We start from the raw sequence: 16,550 nt of genomic DNA, 5'->3' as shown, positions 1-16,550 counted from the left end.
GCCCAAAAAGCTCTACTTTTGTCTCATCTGACCAGAGAACATTCTTCCAAAACGTTTTAGGCTTTTTTAGGTAAGTTTTGGCAAACTCCAGCCTGGCTTTTTTATGTCTCGGGGTAAGAAGTGGGGTCTTCCTGGGTCTCCTACCATACAGTCCCTTTTCATTCAGACGCCGACGGATAGTACGGGTTGACACTGTTGTACCCTCGGACTGCAGGGCAGCTTGAACTTGTTTGGATGTTAGTCAAGGTTCTTTTATCCAACATCCGCACAATCTTGCGTTGAAATCTCTTGTCAATTTTTCTTTTACGTCCACATCTAGGGAGGTTAGCCACAGTGCCATGGGCTTTAAACTTCTTGATCACACTGCGCACGGTAGACACAGGAACATTCAGGTCTTTGGAGATGGACTTGTAGCCTTGAGATTGCTCATGCTTCCTCACAATTTGGTTTCTCAAGTCCTCAGACAATTCTTTGGTCTCCTTTCTTTTCTCCATGCTCAATGTGGTACACACAAGGACACAGGACAGAGGTTGAGTCAACTTTAATCCATGTCAACTGGCTGCAAGTGTGATTTAGTTATTGCCAACACCTGTTAGGTGCCACAGGTAAGTTACAGGTGCTGTTAATTACACAAATTAGAGAAGCATCACATGATTTTTTGAACAGTGCCAATACTTTTGTCCACCCTCTTTTTTATGTTTGGTGTGGAATTATATCCAATTTGGCTTTAGGACAATTCTTTTTGTGTTTTTTCATTTACGACAAATTAAATGAAGATAATAATAACAAAGAATTTGTGTTTGCAATCATTTTCAGGAAGAAACTGAGTATTATCTGACAGAATTGCAGGGGTATCAATACTTTTGGCCACAACTGTAGATTATCATTTGCCCCATGAACATAAGTTCACCCTCATAAAAGATGTATATTTAGTTTGCTGACAATTTACCTTCAAATCATTGTATCACCATCCTTCCCTTGTTGACCAGCTTCCCAATGATGAAAGGCAAGCCTTCCAGGATCTTGTGGATCTCCTACAGGAGAATGAATGTCCTTCTGCAAGAAGACGGTTCACTGGACGTCTTCCCTCACAGGCTACTCCCTCTTTTTCTCTTTTTTTCCAGTAATCCAGATTTTTCCAACAGTGTGAACAGGGAGATCCAGGATCTACACCTTGATGAAAACAGATATAACAATCTGGGCCTGTTGGAAAGTAGAGCTCTCAAAAGTCTGCAGGAAAATCATAATTTCATCGTCCATGAGGCCGATAAAGGAGTGAACATAGTACTTTAGCCTAATTCCTTCTATCTTAGGGAAGCAAAACATCAGTTACAAGATTCTTCATGTTACCTCCTTCTTCTGCAGATCCTACTCCATGCTTCAAGAGGCGACTTGATACATTGATCGGACAAGCTGCACAGTGCAATATCCTTAACAAAAAAGGAAGTAGATTTCTTAACCACGGATAATTCAACAGTACCGATTTTTTACCTACTACCCAAAGTGCACAAGACATTGGTCGAACCACCAGGTAGGCCTATTGTCTCTGGAATGGGGGGCCTCTTTGAAAAACCATGTACTTTCCTGGACTTCTTCCTCCAACCACTGGCCATGGCTTTGAATTAATTTGTAAGGGACTCCACACACCTGATCCAGCATCTTAAGGATAAACGTATTACACTTCATACTATCCTTCTTAAACTTGATGTGGAGTCCCTGTAAACAAGCATTGGCTATGGGATAGGTTTGAAGGCGTTATCCTTCTTTCTGGACCGCAGCTCCTCAGGGGATAGGGATCATGACTCATTTGTTCTTGAGTTGTTGCGTTTTGTGGTTGACAAGTATTATTTTATCTTCGACAGATGTTTTTACAAACAGACCACTGGTACTGCTATGAGGGCATGCTGCTCACCCTCCTATGCTAACATCTTCTTGAGGTGGTGGGATGAAACGGTCGTCTATAAACATAAGGATTTTGCAATCCACACATGGTTGTGTTACATTGACGACATCCTTTTTCTTTGAACAGGCATCATGGATGATTGCAATAATTTCATTGCAGATTTAAACAAGAACTCTCTTAACATCAGGCTTACCTCCCATATGTCTTTTTTGTCTGTTGAGTTCCTGGATCTTAGACTCACATTGGAGGGTTTGTTTACTCCATTATACCAGTTTCCACCCTAAACATTTAAAAAATTGCATTCCTACAGAAGAATTCCTCCGGCTAAGGCTGGTTTCACACTTGTGTTTTTTTGCGCTGTGTTTTTGCGCAAAAAAACTCATGCGTTTTTTTCCCTATACTTAACATGGGTGCGCGTACACATGCGTTTGTACGTGTTTGTATGCGCATGCGTTTTTTTTGTAGTGTGCGCCCGGGCACACAAAATGCATCCTGTTGCATTTTTTGTGCGTCCAACCTGTCTAAAAAAAAGCATGCGCACGCAATGCGCACAAAATTCACCCAAAAACACATTATAGTCTATGGGTGCGCTGACGTGCGCATGGTAATACGCACGTCAGCGCAAAAAAACGCATGCGTTTTTTTAAAAAACGTGCGCAAAACCACAAAAAATGCACACAAACGCATGATGCATTTTTAATGTGTGTTTGCACTGCGGCGGAACTGCAGTGTTACATCAGAGTTTCATGACCAAGCCGAAAATCTGACAGACCATTTCAAATGTTGTGGATACCCCAAGAAGGTAATATGCAGAGGATATAAAAGAGTGAAAGCAAGTACACGTTCCAATATGTTGCAGAGACATATACGTGAACCTTCTAGACCCCTTGGCATCATTACTCTACATTCAATAATCAATGGCAGGACATCTACAGAATCCTTAACCATAATTGAGGTATATTATTGAGCAAGCCTAAATTGAGTCCCCACATCTCTGAAACACCAAGCCTAACAGCTAGACAGGCAAGGAACCTCAAAGACGTGTTGTGCCATAGCCATTACACGCACCCCTCGACTAAGTTAAATAGGGGTACAAGAACCTTTGGTACTCATCCATGTAGGAATTGTAGCATTTGTCAAAATATAGTGGCACAGGATGACTTTTCTCTAACCATTCCCCCCTTTCAGATTAATCTGAAAAGAACTTTCTTCAATTGTAAATGCCGTTTTCTGATACATGCACTCATTTGTGATTGTCCAAAAATCTACATGGGTCAGAAAACACAGGAACTTCGCAGAAGGACACAACAGCACCTCTCTAATATTTCCACAGCTAAAAAGGACTGCGAGAAGGGTAAAAGCCTAACCTCGGTAGTGACACATTTCCTGGATGCCCATAGAGGTCGCCCCACGAGACTCAAGGGTGGGTGTTATGAATGGGTCACCGAGGAGGAGAGCAGGCCCAGGCTAAGCCACAGAAAACCAGAGAGGTTGGTAACTAAGCAGATTGCAGACCCCTGATCCTATCCACACAACTAGCAGTAGCCGTGGAGCGCACCTATAATGATCCTAGATGCCTCGGCACAGCTGGAGAGCTAACTCAGCCTAAAGCTAGAAAGGGGAAATCTAAACTTCCCCCGAGCAGACTCCAAAGGAATAGATATCCCCCAAACATATATTGTCGGTGAGACAAGATGAAAACACAAATGCAGGTAGGAAAATAGACTGAGAAAATGATGGGGCCCACACTGACTAGACAGGACAGGAAAGGAAAGACACTGTCTGCAATCACGCAAAAAACCCTGAAAAAAGTCCAACACATCTGATGCACAAAAAGCACTGAAGTCGCACGACTTCACCCCCACTATATCAGCACTCTGGTATATTCTGAAAGCAGAGCAAAAAGAGACCAATCTAACAGGGGACAAAACAAACTGGCACAAGCAGTAACATATGGGCGGTAATTCAGCACAGCCCCAGCCGGAGCTGGCTGACCCGCACAAAACAGAGATAGACAAAACCAGATCAAATGCAAACAGAATAGCAAATTAACCACTTAGCTGAACATGCAGGGACAGAGCTGGAGACATCAGACCTCAGGAGGCACAGGAAGAAAATCACCAGCAGGGAAAGAGGGAGTCGGCTGTCTTAAATCCCAATCTGAAACCCCAGATCTCCAATCGTCATCCTCATTATCAGGTGGCAAGCCTCTATCAATCAGATCAGCTCCATTACCTCCAGTACCATGAGAGGGAGCCCAGAAAGAGAACTCGCAACCCCTCTGTCAATCTGACCAGCTCCACTACCTTCAGTAATAACCAGAGGGAGGCCAGAAAGCGAATTAACAACAAATGGGTCTGGAAGAGATTCCATTGAACAGAGGGAGCGATGTGACAAGGAAATTGTTGAGATGTGAGTCTAAGTGGATCCATGATCTGCGCAGGCTAGCACTTCATGGCCTTAATGAGGAACTCCTTTTTATGGGCTTTTACAAACAATTTTGACATTAACAGTTTCTAGTGGGAGATGTTCACTCATTTTCTTTTCTCTCTGTTACCTAGGAATACATCTTTAGGAACACTCATGACATGGCCCCTCATGTTCAATACCTTCAGTTTATCACAAGGACAATCGGAGGCATGGAAATTTTGGCCCACTATTCTGTTACATCTTGTGCAGGAAGGCTGGACTATATTGGATATTTTGCCAGCTACAAGAATTTCATTTGAAGATCATCTGGACCTCCATCCATAGATGAGCGCAGACTTTATGCACCCTGTTTAAAATCTTGACCAACCCTACTTTTTTTTCCTTCATCATAATAATTTAATTTTTTATCAGTGCCATTCATGATTTTTATTTGTGTTACCACCACTAGGTTTTAGAGGTGTACTATATTCTCACGATACTTACCTGCTTGATGTCAGGTATATCTATAAAATTCCTTTATTTATTTCTTTTGACTTCTTCTTTGACCCGCCCAACGGGTCAACGGTGGGCGGAATTTCGGCGCGATTGCCGGAAGAGTTTGTTAAATGCTGCTGTCAGCGTTTGACAATGACATTTAACGGGTTAATAGCCATGGGTGGATGGCTATTCCGGGCACATGTCAGCTTTTCAAAACAGCTGACATGTCCCAGGAAAGATGTGGGCTCACCGCCGGAGCCCACATCAAAGGGAGGGAGTCCTACATTGGCATAAATGTATGCCCGATGTCAAAAAGGGGTTAAAAGAGTTCCTTAGTTCCCTGATTGATATATGTATCAATATCGGTACAGTTTCTTCTTATCCTCTTAAATTGGCTAAATGGGACATTTTCTAACCATATTTTTCATAGTGACACCTATGAAAATGCAAATTGATATTGACAGCAGCATCTTTAAAGAATGTTCTTGTAGTGATCCCATTTTTTTTTGGTTTGATAATTATATCTAGAAAATTGATGGCGTGTTTTTGGATATTCAATGTCATTTCAATTCTTGAGTCATTTTCATTAATTTCATGACAAATTGTCTACATTTCTTCGGTATACAATTATATTTTCCTTATACTTTGCAATTGTGATGTATTTCTATTCAGTAGAGCCCATAAAAATGTCAGCAAAAGCAGTTGCTACTTTAGTACCCATCGCTGTGACAATGCATTGCTTGTATATTTTGTTGTCAAAGGTAAAATAATTATTTTCTAACACAAATTTTAAACTCTCAATGACAAAATTCCTCTGTAGTTCAGGGATTTCTCCATTACATCTTAATGTCTTTTCTACACAGTTCATTCCTAGTTTATGCTAGATATTAGTATACTTCTCAGTTTCTTGTCATGTCACTGCATTGTTTTGGTTTTGCTCCTGGTAGTGGAAAATTCTTTTTCTTCCTAAATACTACACATTACAACCTGCTTTCATATTCCGTAATAGCTCAGCGTGTTATTAGTTTAATTTCCCATGAAAAGAGAAACAGCATCATCCAGCTCATCGATAGCGGTCTCTCGGCCAAGAAAATTGCCAAACTGCATCAAGTATTTTGGTAAAAAACGAAATGAAGTCCGCCCATCTGTCTATTTGAAAGCCAAGAGGTAGACGTCCAGGCAAAATATTGGAGTCGACAAGTCAGCTCATCACAAGGTCTATCAAGTTCTGTAGAGACATTCAGGAGTGGAGGACGCTTGTATGCTTCATAATAGAGAGATCACAGACGTCCATGCAAACACCGTGTGATGCACGTTACACAAGGCTGGAATGGTGAAGAAGCTTCGACTTCAATGTTATCATATGAAGCATCTGTTTGAGTTTGCAGAAAAGTTCAAAAAGTGGACAGTAGAAGATTGGAAACAGGTGATCTGGAGCAATGAGATGAAAGTCAATAGACTAAGCTCTGATGACTGTAAACGAGTCTGGAAGAAACAAGGGGAAAAGGGGCTAACGAATCAAGAAATTGAAGTGTCAGGGGCTCGGAGGGGATTGTTGCCCCCCTGTTGTCAGGAATTTATATAAGTACACTGGAAGGAAAAATGTGGTGGCACTCACCAGTAAAAGACCATTCTTTATTAAACAAACGGATTACAGCTTCGGGACCCATAGAAGCTCAATAGAGTGAAACGGCCGTCGTCAGCCACACACTCCTCCTCCCTTTCTCCCTATGAAGATGCTGTAACCCGTTTGTTTAATAAAGAATGGACTTTTACTGGTGAGTGCCACTGCATTTTTCCTTCCAATGTACCCAGTATGCATACTCCTTTTTTCATTCGGTGTGCACCTGAAGTATTGGCTCACATGTGCAGGTCATGGTGTTATGAATTATAACGCACCGTAATTTGTCGGTTCATTGGTTTCCTTGCGGTGCAGTCTGCTCTTGTTTTTTGCATATTTATATATATGGTCAGGTAATATATAAATCCTCACAACTTATGTTTACAGTTTCAGTTCAGGTTAGGAACTTGCAGCTCTTTGCGCGCCCCCCTTACCCTCAGATCAGTCAGGGAACTGCACCTAGGATAAGTAGTCGCCGGAAAGACTGCCTTGTCGCATACTGGTTATTGGGCACTCTGCAGTGACGGCGGTATGTACACTCACTGGCCACTTTATTAGGTACACCATGCTAGTAAGGGGTTGGACCCCCTTTTGCCTTCAGAACTGCTTCAATTCTTCGTGGCAGAGATTCAACAAGGTGCTGGAAGCATTCCTCAGAGATTTTGGACCATATTGACATGATGGCATCACACAGTTGGCGCAGATTTGTCGGCTGCACATCCCTGATGCGAATCTCCCGTTCCACCACATCCCAAAGATGCTCTATTGGATTGAGATCTGGTGACTGAGGAGGCCATTTGAGTACAGTAAACTCATTGTCATGTTCAAGAAACCAATCTGAGATGATTCGAGCTTTATGACATGGCGCATTATCCTGCTGAAAGTAGCCATCAGATGTTGGGTACATTGTGGTCATAAAGGGATGGACATGGTCAGCAACAATACTCAGGTAGGCTGTGGCATTGCAACGATGCTCAATTGGTACCAAGGGGCCCAAAGAGTGCCCAGAAAAAATTCCCCACACCATGACACCACCACCACCAGCCTGAACCGTTGATACAAGGCAGGATGGATCCATGCTTTCATGTTGTTTACGCCAAATTCTGACCCTACCATCCGAATGTCGCAGCAGAAATCGAGACTCATCAGACCAGGCAACGTTTTTCCAATCTTCTACTGTCCAATTTCGATGAGCTTGTGCAAATTGTAGCCTCAGTTTCCTGTTCTTAGCTGAGAGGAGTGGTACCCAGTGTGGTCTTCTGCTGCTGTAGCCCATCTGCCTCAAAGTTCGACGCACTGTGCATTCAGAGATGCTCTTCTGCCTACCTTGGTTGTAACGGGTGGCAATTTGAGTCACTGTTGCCTTTCTATCAGCTCGAACCAGTCTGCCCATTCTCCTCTGACCTCTGGCATCAACATGGCATTTCCGGCCACAGAACTGCCGCTCACTGGATTTTTTTTCTTTTTCGGACCATTCTCTGTAAACCCTAGAGATGGTTGTGCGTGAAAATCCCAGTAGATCAGCAGTTTCTGAAATACTCAGACCAGCCCTTCTGGCACCAACAATCATGCCACGTTCAAAGGCACTCAAATCACCTTTCTTCCCCATACTGATGCTCGGTTTGAACTGCAGGAGATTGTCTTGACCATGTCTACATGCCTAAATGCACTGAGTTGCCGCCATGTGATTGGCTGATTAGAAATTAAGTCTTAACACACAGTTGGACAGGTGTACCTAATAAAGTGGCCAGTGAGTGTATATCACCAGTCCCAGGCAGGGAATATACACCTAAACCTCCAATTCATCACTGCCAGGGTTTCCCAATACCACCAGGACACTTTGCTGCCACCAGTTCCTCATTTGATACTAAGGCCTATATCGGGTCAGGAGCCCACCCACATGTAGCATAATTTGGCACGGAGTACGTGTCGGTTCGATCACAAAGCAAGAAAAGCGAAGCAAGTAAATTTTTTGTTTACTCCAGAAAATATAGGCAGTGTTTACAAAAATACAAAAGATATTACAAAAGAAGACAAAATACAGTATGTATAGACAGTTACAAATAAAAGGAATTAAAATAAGAAACTTACTCTATCTCAGTCACAGGCATGACGTATCGATAAATGGGAGGGGGGCCATCCCAAGGAAAATGGTCCGTCAGCACAGCGATTAAGCTGTCCCTCCTGGCATCTGACACCTACCTCATTGAACATCAGAGATTTATGCTTTTCTCTTGTTGACCTCACTGGGTGGGCTGTGTTAACGAATGTACGCCTCTTTTGAAAAGGCATTAAAAACTTGTATCTCTGGCTGGGAAGCTCACAGAGTGTTGATAGGGGTATTTTATTTTCTATTACGAGATTATGAGATTATCTTTCATTTGAGACCAAACATGACATGTCTGCATGTCAATGGGGTGCAGAAACCATTTTCTCAGTTTCTGATGGGCACACCGGCTGCAAAACGTGGCTGTGTTTAGCCGAAATTACACTGATTCTGAAAAGATATGTTTCCTGTCTCTACGATTACTGTGTTACTACATTTGAGTTTGAATAGACAAAGGAAATTTAAATCATTGGCGGGAGAATTTGCTCTGAACTGGTCTGAGTAATGACCAGCTGGTGGGGGAAGGGAGAAGGGGATAGAATTCCACAGAGCAGAGAGGGGGGGAGAAGTGTGCTGCGAGGGGGAATTGCTTGAGAAGCATGTCATTCATAAACCAAGGAGAGGCAACAGGCAGCTCTGGATGGGTACTTCGGTTATTTAGGAAGTAACTCATATTTTTCTGACATGAAGGAAATGTCAAGTTTGGTGGAGGAAGCCTGATGATATAGGGTTGTTTCACAACCAAAGGCATTGGATACTTGACCAGGATCAATGGTGGTCTCAATGCTGAGCTATATGTAAGTATCCTACAAGACCAGTACACTCAAGCACTATGGGTATGAAAAGGATGACACAGACACACAATGCAAAGAATGAGACAAGTTCTCCCCATTTCATCTGGTGTCAGATGTGATTTTCATGTTGCCCACACCTGTTACTTGCCACAGGTGAGTTTGAAAGAGCATCACGTGCTTGAAACGAAGTTGTTTATCCACAATTTTGGAATGGTGCCAACACTTTTGTCTGGACCATTTTGGGGCTTTTGTGTGAATTGATGTCCAATTTGCCTTGTTTTCCTCTTTTTTGTGTTGTTCCAATGCACACAAAGGCAATAATCATGTACGTAACACAATATGTGTAATTGCAATAATTTCCTGGAAGACATACTTCATTTTCTGGAACAATTTCAAGGGTGCCAACATTTTCTGTCATAACTGTAAATAACCTGGGAATTGACACTTCCAACAGATAATGGTAACAGATGTAACCTTTGAACCCGACTCTGACCCCTCTTGAATCTTTGCACGCCCCTCAGATGTGGACTTGGACCCCTTCTTTTGGGTATCCCAGAAATGTGACTTCAGGCTCCCTTGGTTGCTTATGGAGTTCTCAAAGCCAAATATCTTTCCATGAGGTCATCTTTATTCTGGAGATTCCCTTGGGCAACCCAGCTTTGCAAGGGCTTAGGTAGTGAGTGTATTAACCGGTCCACTACCATTCTTTCCACCATCTGTGCTGGAGAGGAGGTCTCAGGCTGCAGCCATTTTTGAACCATGTGTAACAAGTCGAACATCTGGTACTGAGGAGGGTTGTCCCTTTGATAGCGCCAGAGGTGCACCCTTTGTGCCTGGACTGCGAGGGTGAAACCCAAATGTGTCATAATCTCCGCCTTCAGCTTGTCGTACTCCTTGGCATCTTAAAGGGCAAGGCCATAAGTACGTGTTCGGTTCCCCAGTAAGATATGGAGCTACCTCTTCCCATTGCTCTGGGGGCAGTTTCTCTCTGCCACCCTCTCAAGAGTCATTTACTCTAAGGTCTCCTGTAACGTTCGACTCACATCGCTACCTTCACTTCATTACAGTTTTCAGACTTAAATGGTTTGTCTCGGCATATAATATTAATAACCTATCTTTCCCCCATCTCACTCTACCCCTCCACCAGACCTATCCATCAATGTCAACGGCTGCTCTCTTTCACCAGTCCCGCATGCCCGGTGCCTTGGGGTGATCCTCGACTCTGCGTTCTCTTTCAAACCACATATCCAAGCCCTCGCCTCCTCATGCCGCCTCAAACTCAAAAATATTTCCCGGATCCGCTCATTCCTCAACCACGAAACCACAAAAACACTAGTGCACGCTCTTATCATCTCCCGCCTCGACTACTGCAACCTCCTACTCTCTGGCCTCCCCTCTAGCACTCTGGCACCGCTCCAGTCCATCCTACACTCTGCTGCCCGACTAATCCACCTGTCTCCCCGCTATTCCCCAGCCTCCCCCCTATGCCAGGCCCTTCACTGGCTTCCTATTGCCCAGAGGATCCAATTCAAAACCCTAACCATGACATACAAAGCCATCCACAACCTGTCTCCTCCATACATCTGTGACATGGTCTCTAGGTACCTACCCGCACGCAACCTTCGATCGTCCCAAGATCTCCTTCTCTACTCCCCCCTTATCTCTTCTTCCCACAACCGCATACAAGACTTCTCCCGTGCTTCCCCCATACTCTGGAACTCCCTACCGCAACACATCAGACTCTCACCATCAACGGAAACCTTCAAGAAGAACCTGAAGACCCACCTGTTCCGACAAGCCTACAGCCTGCAATGATCCTTGGTCTACTGAACCACCGCACGACCTGCTCTACCCTCTCCTACTGTATCCTCACCCATCCCTGTAGACTGTGAGCCCTCACGGGCAGGGTCCCCTCTTCTTATGTACTTGTGTGTCCCTTGTCTTAAACTTGTTTATTACTCTTGTATATATTACGCTTGTCTATATTTCCCCTTTTCACATGTTAAGCGCCATGGAATAAATGGCGCTATATAAATGCATAATAATAATAATAAGATAACTTAAAATTGCACAAGCCATTGACCAATGTCCAGTTAAGTGTCAACTTACAAGATTTGTGCCTTGATATTCCAGCATTGTGTTATCTGAGTCATGGGAACTTTTGATAGACCTGTAATGATATTATTATTATTATTATTATTATTATCGGCCTTTAGGCCTCTTTCACACTTTCGTTTTTTTGTTCAGTTGCAATCCGTGAAAAAATGCAAAAGACGGATCCGTTTCCGCTGTGACACAACGTATGCCACCGGACCGTTGTTTTGATGGATCCACTGAAGTCGGAAATCCGTCAGAACAGGATTTGGGGTTAAATATCTGGAAAGGAAATTCTTCCGGGCATGCTCAGTGTAAAAAAGCGGACCCGTGCAGACAAAAAACGTTTCATTGTCCGTCCACTCAAGTAAGCGGACGCCAAAATTTTGGCGGATCCGTCAAAAAACGGATCCAACGGATGACCATCCGTCAAAATCCGCCACTAATGCAAGTCCATGGGAAAAAAAACGGATCCGCCAAAAAAAAAAAAGGTGGATCCTTTTTTTTGCAAAACGGCGGATTTTGACTGATGGAAACAAACGGAAGTGTGAAACAGGCCTAAGCTCGATCTTGAGCCATATCGACTTGATGGATGGACCCTCTGTAGGAAGATTGATCTTGTGTAAGCCTAGATCGTCCACCAGGGTCTTATCCACCGTTATCTTGATTGTATCAAGCCATTGGGTTGATGGTCTTTCTCCTTCATCTTGTTTTTTCTATTCTTCCAACCATGATGTCTTTCTCCAATGATTGCTCTCAGTCTCTTCATATTATGTGTCCAAAGTAGGCAAGTCGTAGCGTGATTATTAGTGATGAGCGAGTATTCTGGTATGCCTGTTTGTTAGGGAATCCCCACATGTATTCAGGCTGTTCAGCGGCTGCAAATCATGCAGCTGCGCTGACACAAACTAAATCTCCGAGCATGGCAGAATACTTGGAGGACACCCGAGCATGCTTGCGAAAACCCGAGCAACGAGTATACTCGCTCATCAGTAGTGGTGATCCTTGCTTTCAGTGACATGTCTGGCTTGATTTGTTCCAAAATTGATTATTTGTTCTTTTTCCCATCCATGGTATTGATAGCATATTTCCCCAGCACCACATTTCGAATGCATCAATTCTTCTGTCTTGTTTCTTTATCGTCTACTACAGAAAAGATCAGACTATGTACGAGCTGTGCGTTTGTCGTCAGTGAAATGTTCCTCAATTTGAAGACAATTTGAATACATTATCCACATTATCCAGTGACTTCATGGTTCATTTGCCCATAGCTGTTCTCCTATTGACTTCCAGTGTTGTCGCTGCATCTTGAGTGATCATTGAGTAGGTTGAAGTCCTTTGCATCTTCCATCTCAAATGTATTCTGGTCATACTTGACAGTAGTCAATATCTTTGTATTTAGTGCGAGTCCCATGCTTGAGTTTTCCATCTTGACACTCAGTAATAAGTCCTTCATTCTATCTATGCTTGTTGCTATTGTTGGAGCTGTTTTGGTATGACCCAAAGTCAGATATGCCGGATCACCAGTGAGGCCAAATTAAGAGATAAGGCCCTCAAATAATGAGCATTCGGAGAAAAGAATGCACACTTGACATAGTAACATAGTTTTTAAGGTTAAAGGAAGCTTTTAAGTCCATCTAGTTCAACCCATAGAGCCTAACATGTTGATCCAGAGGAAGGCAAAAAAAAAACCCATGCGGCATACACTTAGCTCCACATTGGGGAAATATTGGGAAAAAAAAATCCTTCCCGACTCCACATATGGAAATCAGACTAATTCCCTGGAACAACGCCCTATCAAGGAATCTAGTATATATAACCTGTAATTTACTTTATACTTATACATTATACTTTTCAAGAAAGGTATAGTTCTTAATTTTAGTAGGGAATCACTCATTACAACATCATATGGCAGAGTTCCATAGTCTCACTGCTCTTACAGTAAAGAATCTGCGTCTGTGAGTATGCTTAAACCTTCTTTCCTCCAGACGTAGAGGATGCCCCCTTGTCCCCGTCACAGGTCTAAGAGTTAAAAGATCATTAGAAAGGTCTTTGTATTGTCCCCACATATATTTATACATTATAATAAGATCACCCCAAAGCCTTCGATTCTCCAAACTAAATAACCCCAAGTGTAATAACCTGTCTTGGTATTGCAGACCTCCTAGTTCCCTAATAACCTTGGTCGCTCTTCTCTGCACCCGCTCCAGTTCAGCTATGTCTTTCTTATACACCAGAGACCAGAAGTGTACACAGTATTTTAAGTGTGGTCGCACTAGTGACTTATATAGAGGTAAAATTATGTTCTCCTCATGAGCATCTATGCCTCTTTTAATGCATCCCATTATTTTATTTGCCTTTGCAGCAGCTGGCTGACACTGGCCACTAAATGTGAGTTTGTCGTCCACCCATACAACCAGGTCTTTTTCAGTGACAGTTTTGCCCAGTGTTTTACAATTAAGCACATAATTATACAACTTGTTCGTTCTACCCAAGTGCATGACCTTACATTTATCCCCATTAAAGCACATTTGCCATTTATCATCCCAAGCTTCTAGTTTACATAAATCCTCCTGTAATATAAAATTGTCCTCATCTGTATTGATTACCCTGCAGAGTTTAATGTCATCTGCAAATATTGAAATTCTACTCTGCATGCCCCCTACAAGGTCATTAATAAATATGTTAATAAGAAGCAGGCCCAAAACACCCCTGTGGTACCCCACTGCTAACCGTGACCCAGTCCGAGTGTGCTACATTAATAACCACCCTTTGTTTCCTATCCCTGAGCCTGCTCTTAACCCACCTACACATATTTTCCCCTATCCCCATTGTTCTCATTTTATGTATCAACCTTTTGTGTGGCACCGTATCAAAAGCTTTTGAAAAGTCCATGTACACCACGCCCACTGCATTCCCTTGGTCCAATCCGGAACTGACCTCTTCATAGAAACTTAGTTGTGAGCAAGTCAATTTCTGTTTATTCACACAAGAATGCTGTATCTTATGCTGTATGTAATGTTGTAGCGTTATCTGCTTATTTAAGATTGGTGATAATTCGTCCATCAATTTTGATTCCATCTTCTTTTCTGGCATGTCCAGCCTTCCTGAAAATAGCTTCTGTATATAACTTGAAGAGAAATTGTGACAAGATGCAGCCTTGTCTGATTCATTGCTCTACTTTGCACCATGCCATGTCTCCATGTTCTATTCGGACGGTTGCTTCTTAGTCTATGTACAGGTTCCTAATGAGGCTGATCAGATGGTTCGGCACACACATATCCTTCATGGTATTCCAAACTTTCTGGTGGTCAAAACAGTTGAAGGCGTTGCTGTAGTCAATGAAACAAAAATAGATCTCCTGGTTGCATCCTTTTCCATTATCCATCTAATGTTAGCAATCACATCTCTTGTTCCTATGCCTTTTCTGAATCCTGCTTGTTCCTCTGTAGATTTTTGTCAAAAGTTTTGTGATGATCTAATTCAGAAATGACAATTGTCCTCTACAGGGCCAAACATAAAACCCTTGCAATTCAGAGCCATTTGACCACCAAGAAGCAGTGACATAAGCAACGTAGCGACCACGTAGCAAATAGTGGAACTAACTATCAATGCCAGTGTTTAGTAAAGGACAATCATTTTTTCGGAGATGTAAAACTTCATGTGACTAGCCAAAAGCGGAGTTTCATTTTTATTAATATTATTTAAGCTATTACCCCACACTAATCATTAATGCCTTTGCTGTAGTTGTTTTGTATTTTGAATTTGTGCTATTAGATTAATTTCTTTGCTTGATGTGTATATTTGCTGTCTTTTTGCATAATATTGCACAGACATACGCATTCATTAAAACCAGCAAATTTGTCCTTTGCTAATAAATTGTCTTTTTCTCCCTGTAGTTTTATTGCAGATCAGTGCTCTTATACTCTTTTCCCTAAAGTTTCGGGCGGCAAAATTTCTTCTTCCCGATTCCCAGTTCAGCTGGGGCTATGGACTTGCCTGGGGATCCTGCATTTTCATGCTCGGAGGAGTTGTGATAAGCTGTTTGAGGACTGATGTCACAAAGGATTGAGCACCTCCTCCTGAAAGAATTTGAAGAACTATAATGGTGATGTGCAGTGTCGGACTAGTTTGGCAAAGGTCCACCAGTAACATTGATTCTTTGAGCCCACCGTTCAGCTACATGCAAAAAATACCTGACCCTAGTACACAAATTTACGGTACTTTTCCTTCCATGTAATATTAATTTGGCTGGCTTGTTTAATGAATGATGAGATTATACGTTTTTCTGCAAATTGTGAGTCAAGTGTAATAACACTACATATTGGTACTCCTTCACAGGGGCCTAACGGAGGATTTTCCTGTCCTCCTGTGGGCCAGTCCGAGCCTGGTGATGTGGACAAAACATATAGGTATAAAAATAAGGTGTTTTCAGCTCAATGTGGTAATGTATGCAAAAACAAAAATTAAATTAAAGGGAACCAGTCACCTTCCCCATGTCCCCCAAACCACCACAAAGTCTTTATTCTACTTTTAATATACTTTCAAACCTGTCCTTTGTGGTGGCTTCTTGCTTTGTATATTACCTTAAAATCATTTTTAGAACTTGGCCAGTGATGTGGTAGTCATAGACTCGTCATAGGGCCGGGCGTTGTTTGTCCCCAGACTAATTGTCCCACTAATCATGTAATAACGCCACTATTGGCAAGACCAGCGTCATCGCTGTTTTTTTTGCAAATCTATGCCTTTCTGGAGCGGGAAGTACGCACCCTGGCTTCATTGGTGTACTGTGTATGCAAAAGAAAGCCAACACATACGCAGTCAAGAAGTCCAATAAAAACACAATTTTATTCAAAATTATATAGTAAAAGCATGGACACAGAAATACATGTAAACAGGGGGAAGGGAAAATACAGCGTGCACAAGTTGGCAAGAAAAAAGCCATAGACAACACTAAAACAGGCCCAGGTTAGCCCACCTAAAGAAATCGCATAGACCAAACATGTGTGGAAAGTCAGGACGAAATATATAACACACAACCGGTAGTTATAGCATAAATTGACATATGTCATAAAATAGAGAGCAAGTGCTCAGAATAAAAACCGTTTAGTGTGACCTACAACA

The 16,550-nt window shown here is 42.5% G+C and overlaps 1 protein-coding gene across 1 annotated transcript in view; it reads left to right on the top strand.

The window, feature by feature from the left end:
- Nucleotides 1–16,228, top strand: part of LOC141087541 (transmembrane protein 47-like) — a 63,329-nt gene extending 47,101 nt beyond the window's left edge. The window contains exon 3 of the mRNA XM_073573111.1: nucleotides 15,326–16,228. Coding sequence (XP_073429212.1) covers nucleotides 15,326–15,498 — 173 coding nt within the window. The 3' untranslated portion in view covers nucleotides 15,499–16,228. The remainder of the gene's footprint in view (nucleotides 1–15,325) is intronic.
- The last annotated feature ends 322 nt before the right edge of the window (nucleotides 16,229–16,550 follow it).

Source organism: Dendrobates tinctorius, unplaced genomic scaffold, assembly GCF_039654945.1.
Source record: "Dendrobates tinctorius isolate UK_male_01 unplaced genomic scaffold, ASM3965494v1 ptg000034l, whole genome shotgun sequence".
Classification (NCBI taxonomy): domain Eukaryota; kingdom Metazoa; phylum Chordata; class Amphibia; order Anura; family Dendrobatidae; genus Dendrobates; species Dendrobates tinctorius.
Note: the sequence above shows the minus strand (reverse complement) of the source record. Positions and strands in the feature narration are given on the sequence as shown.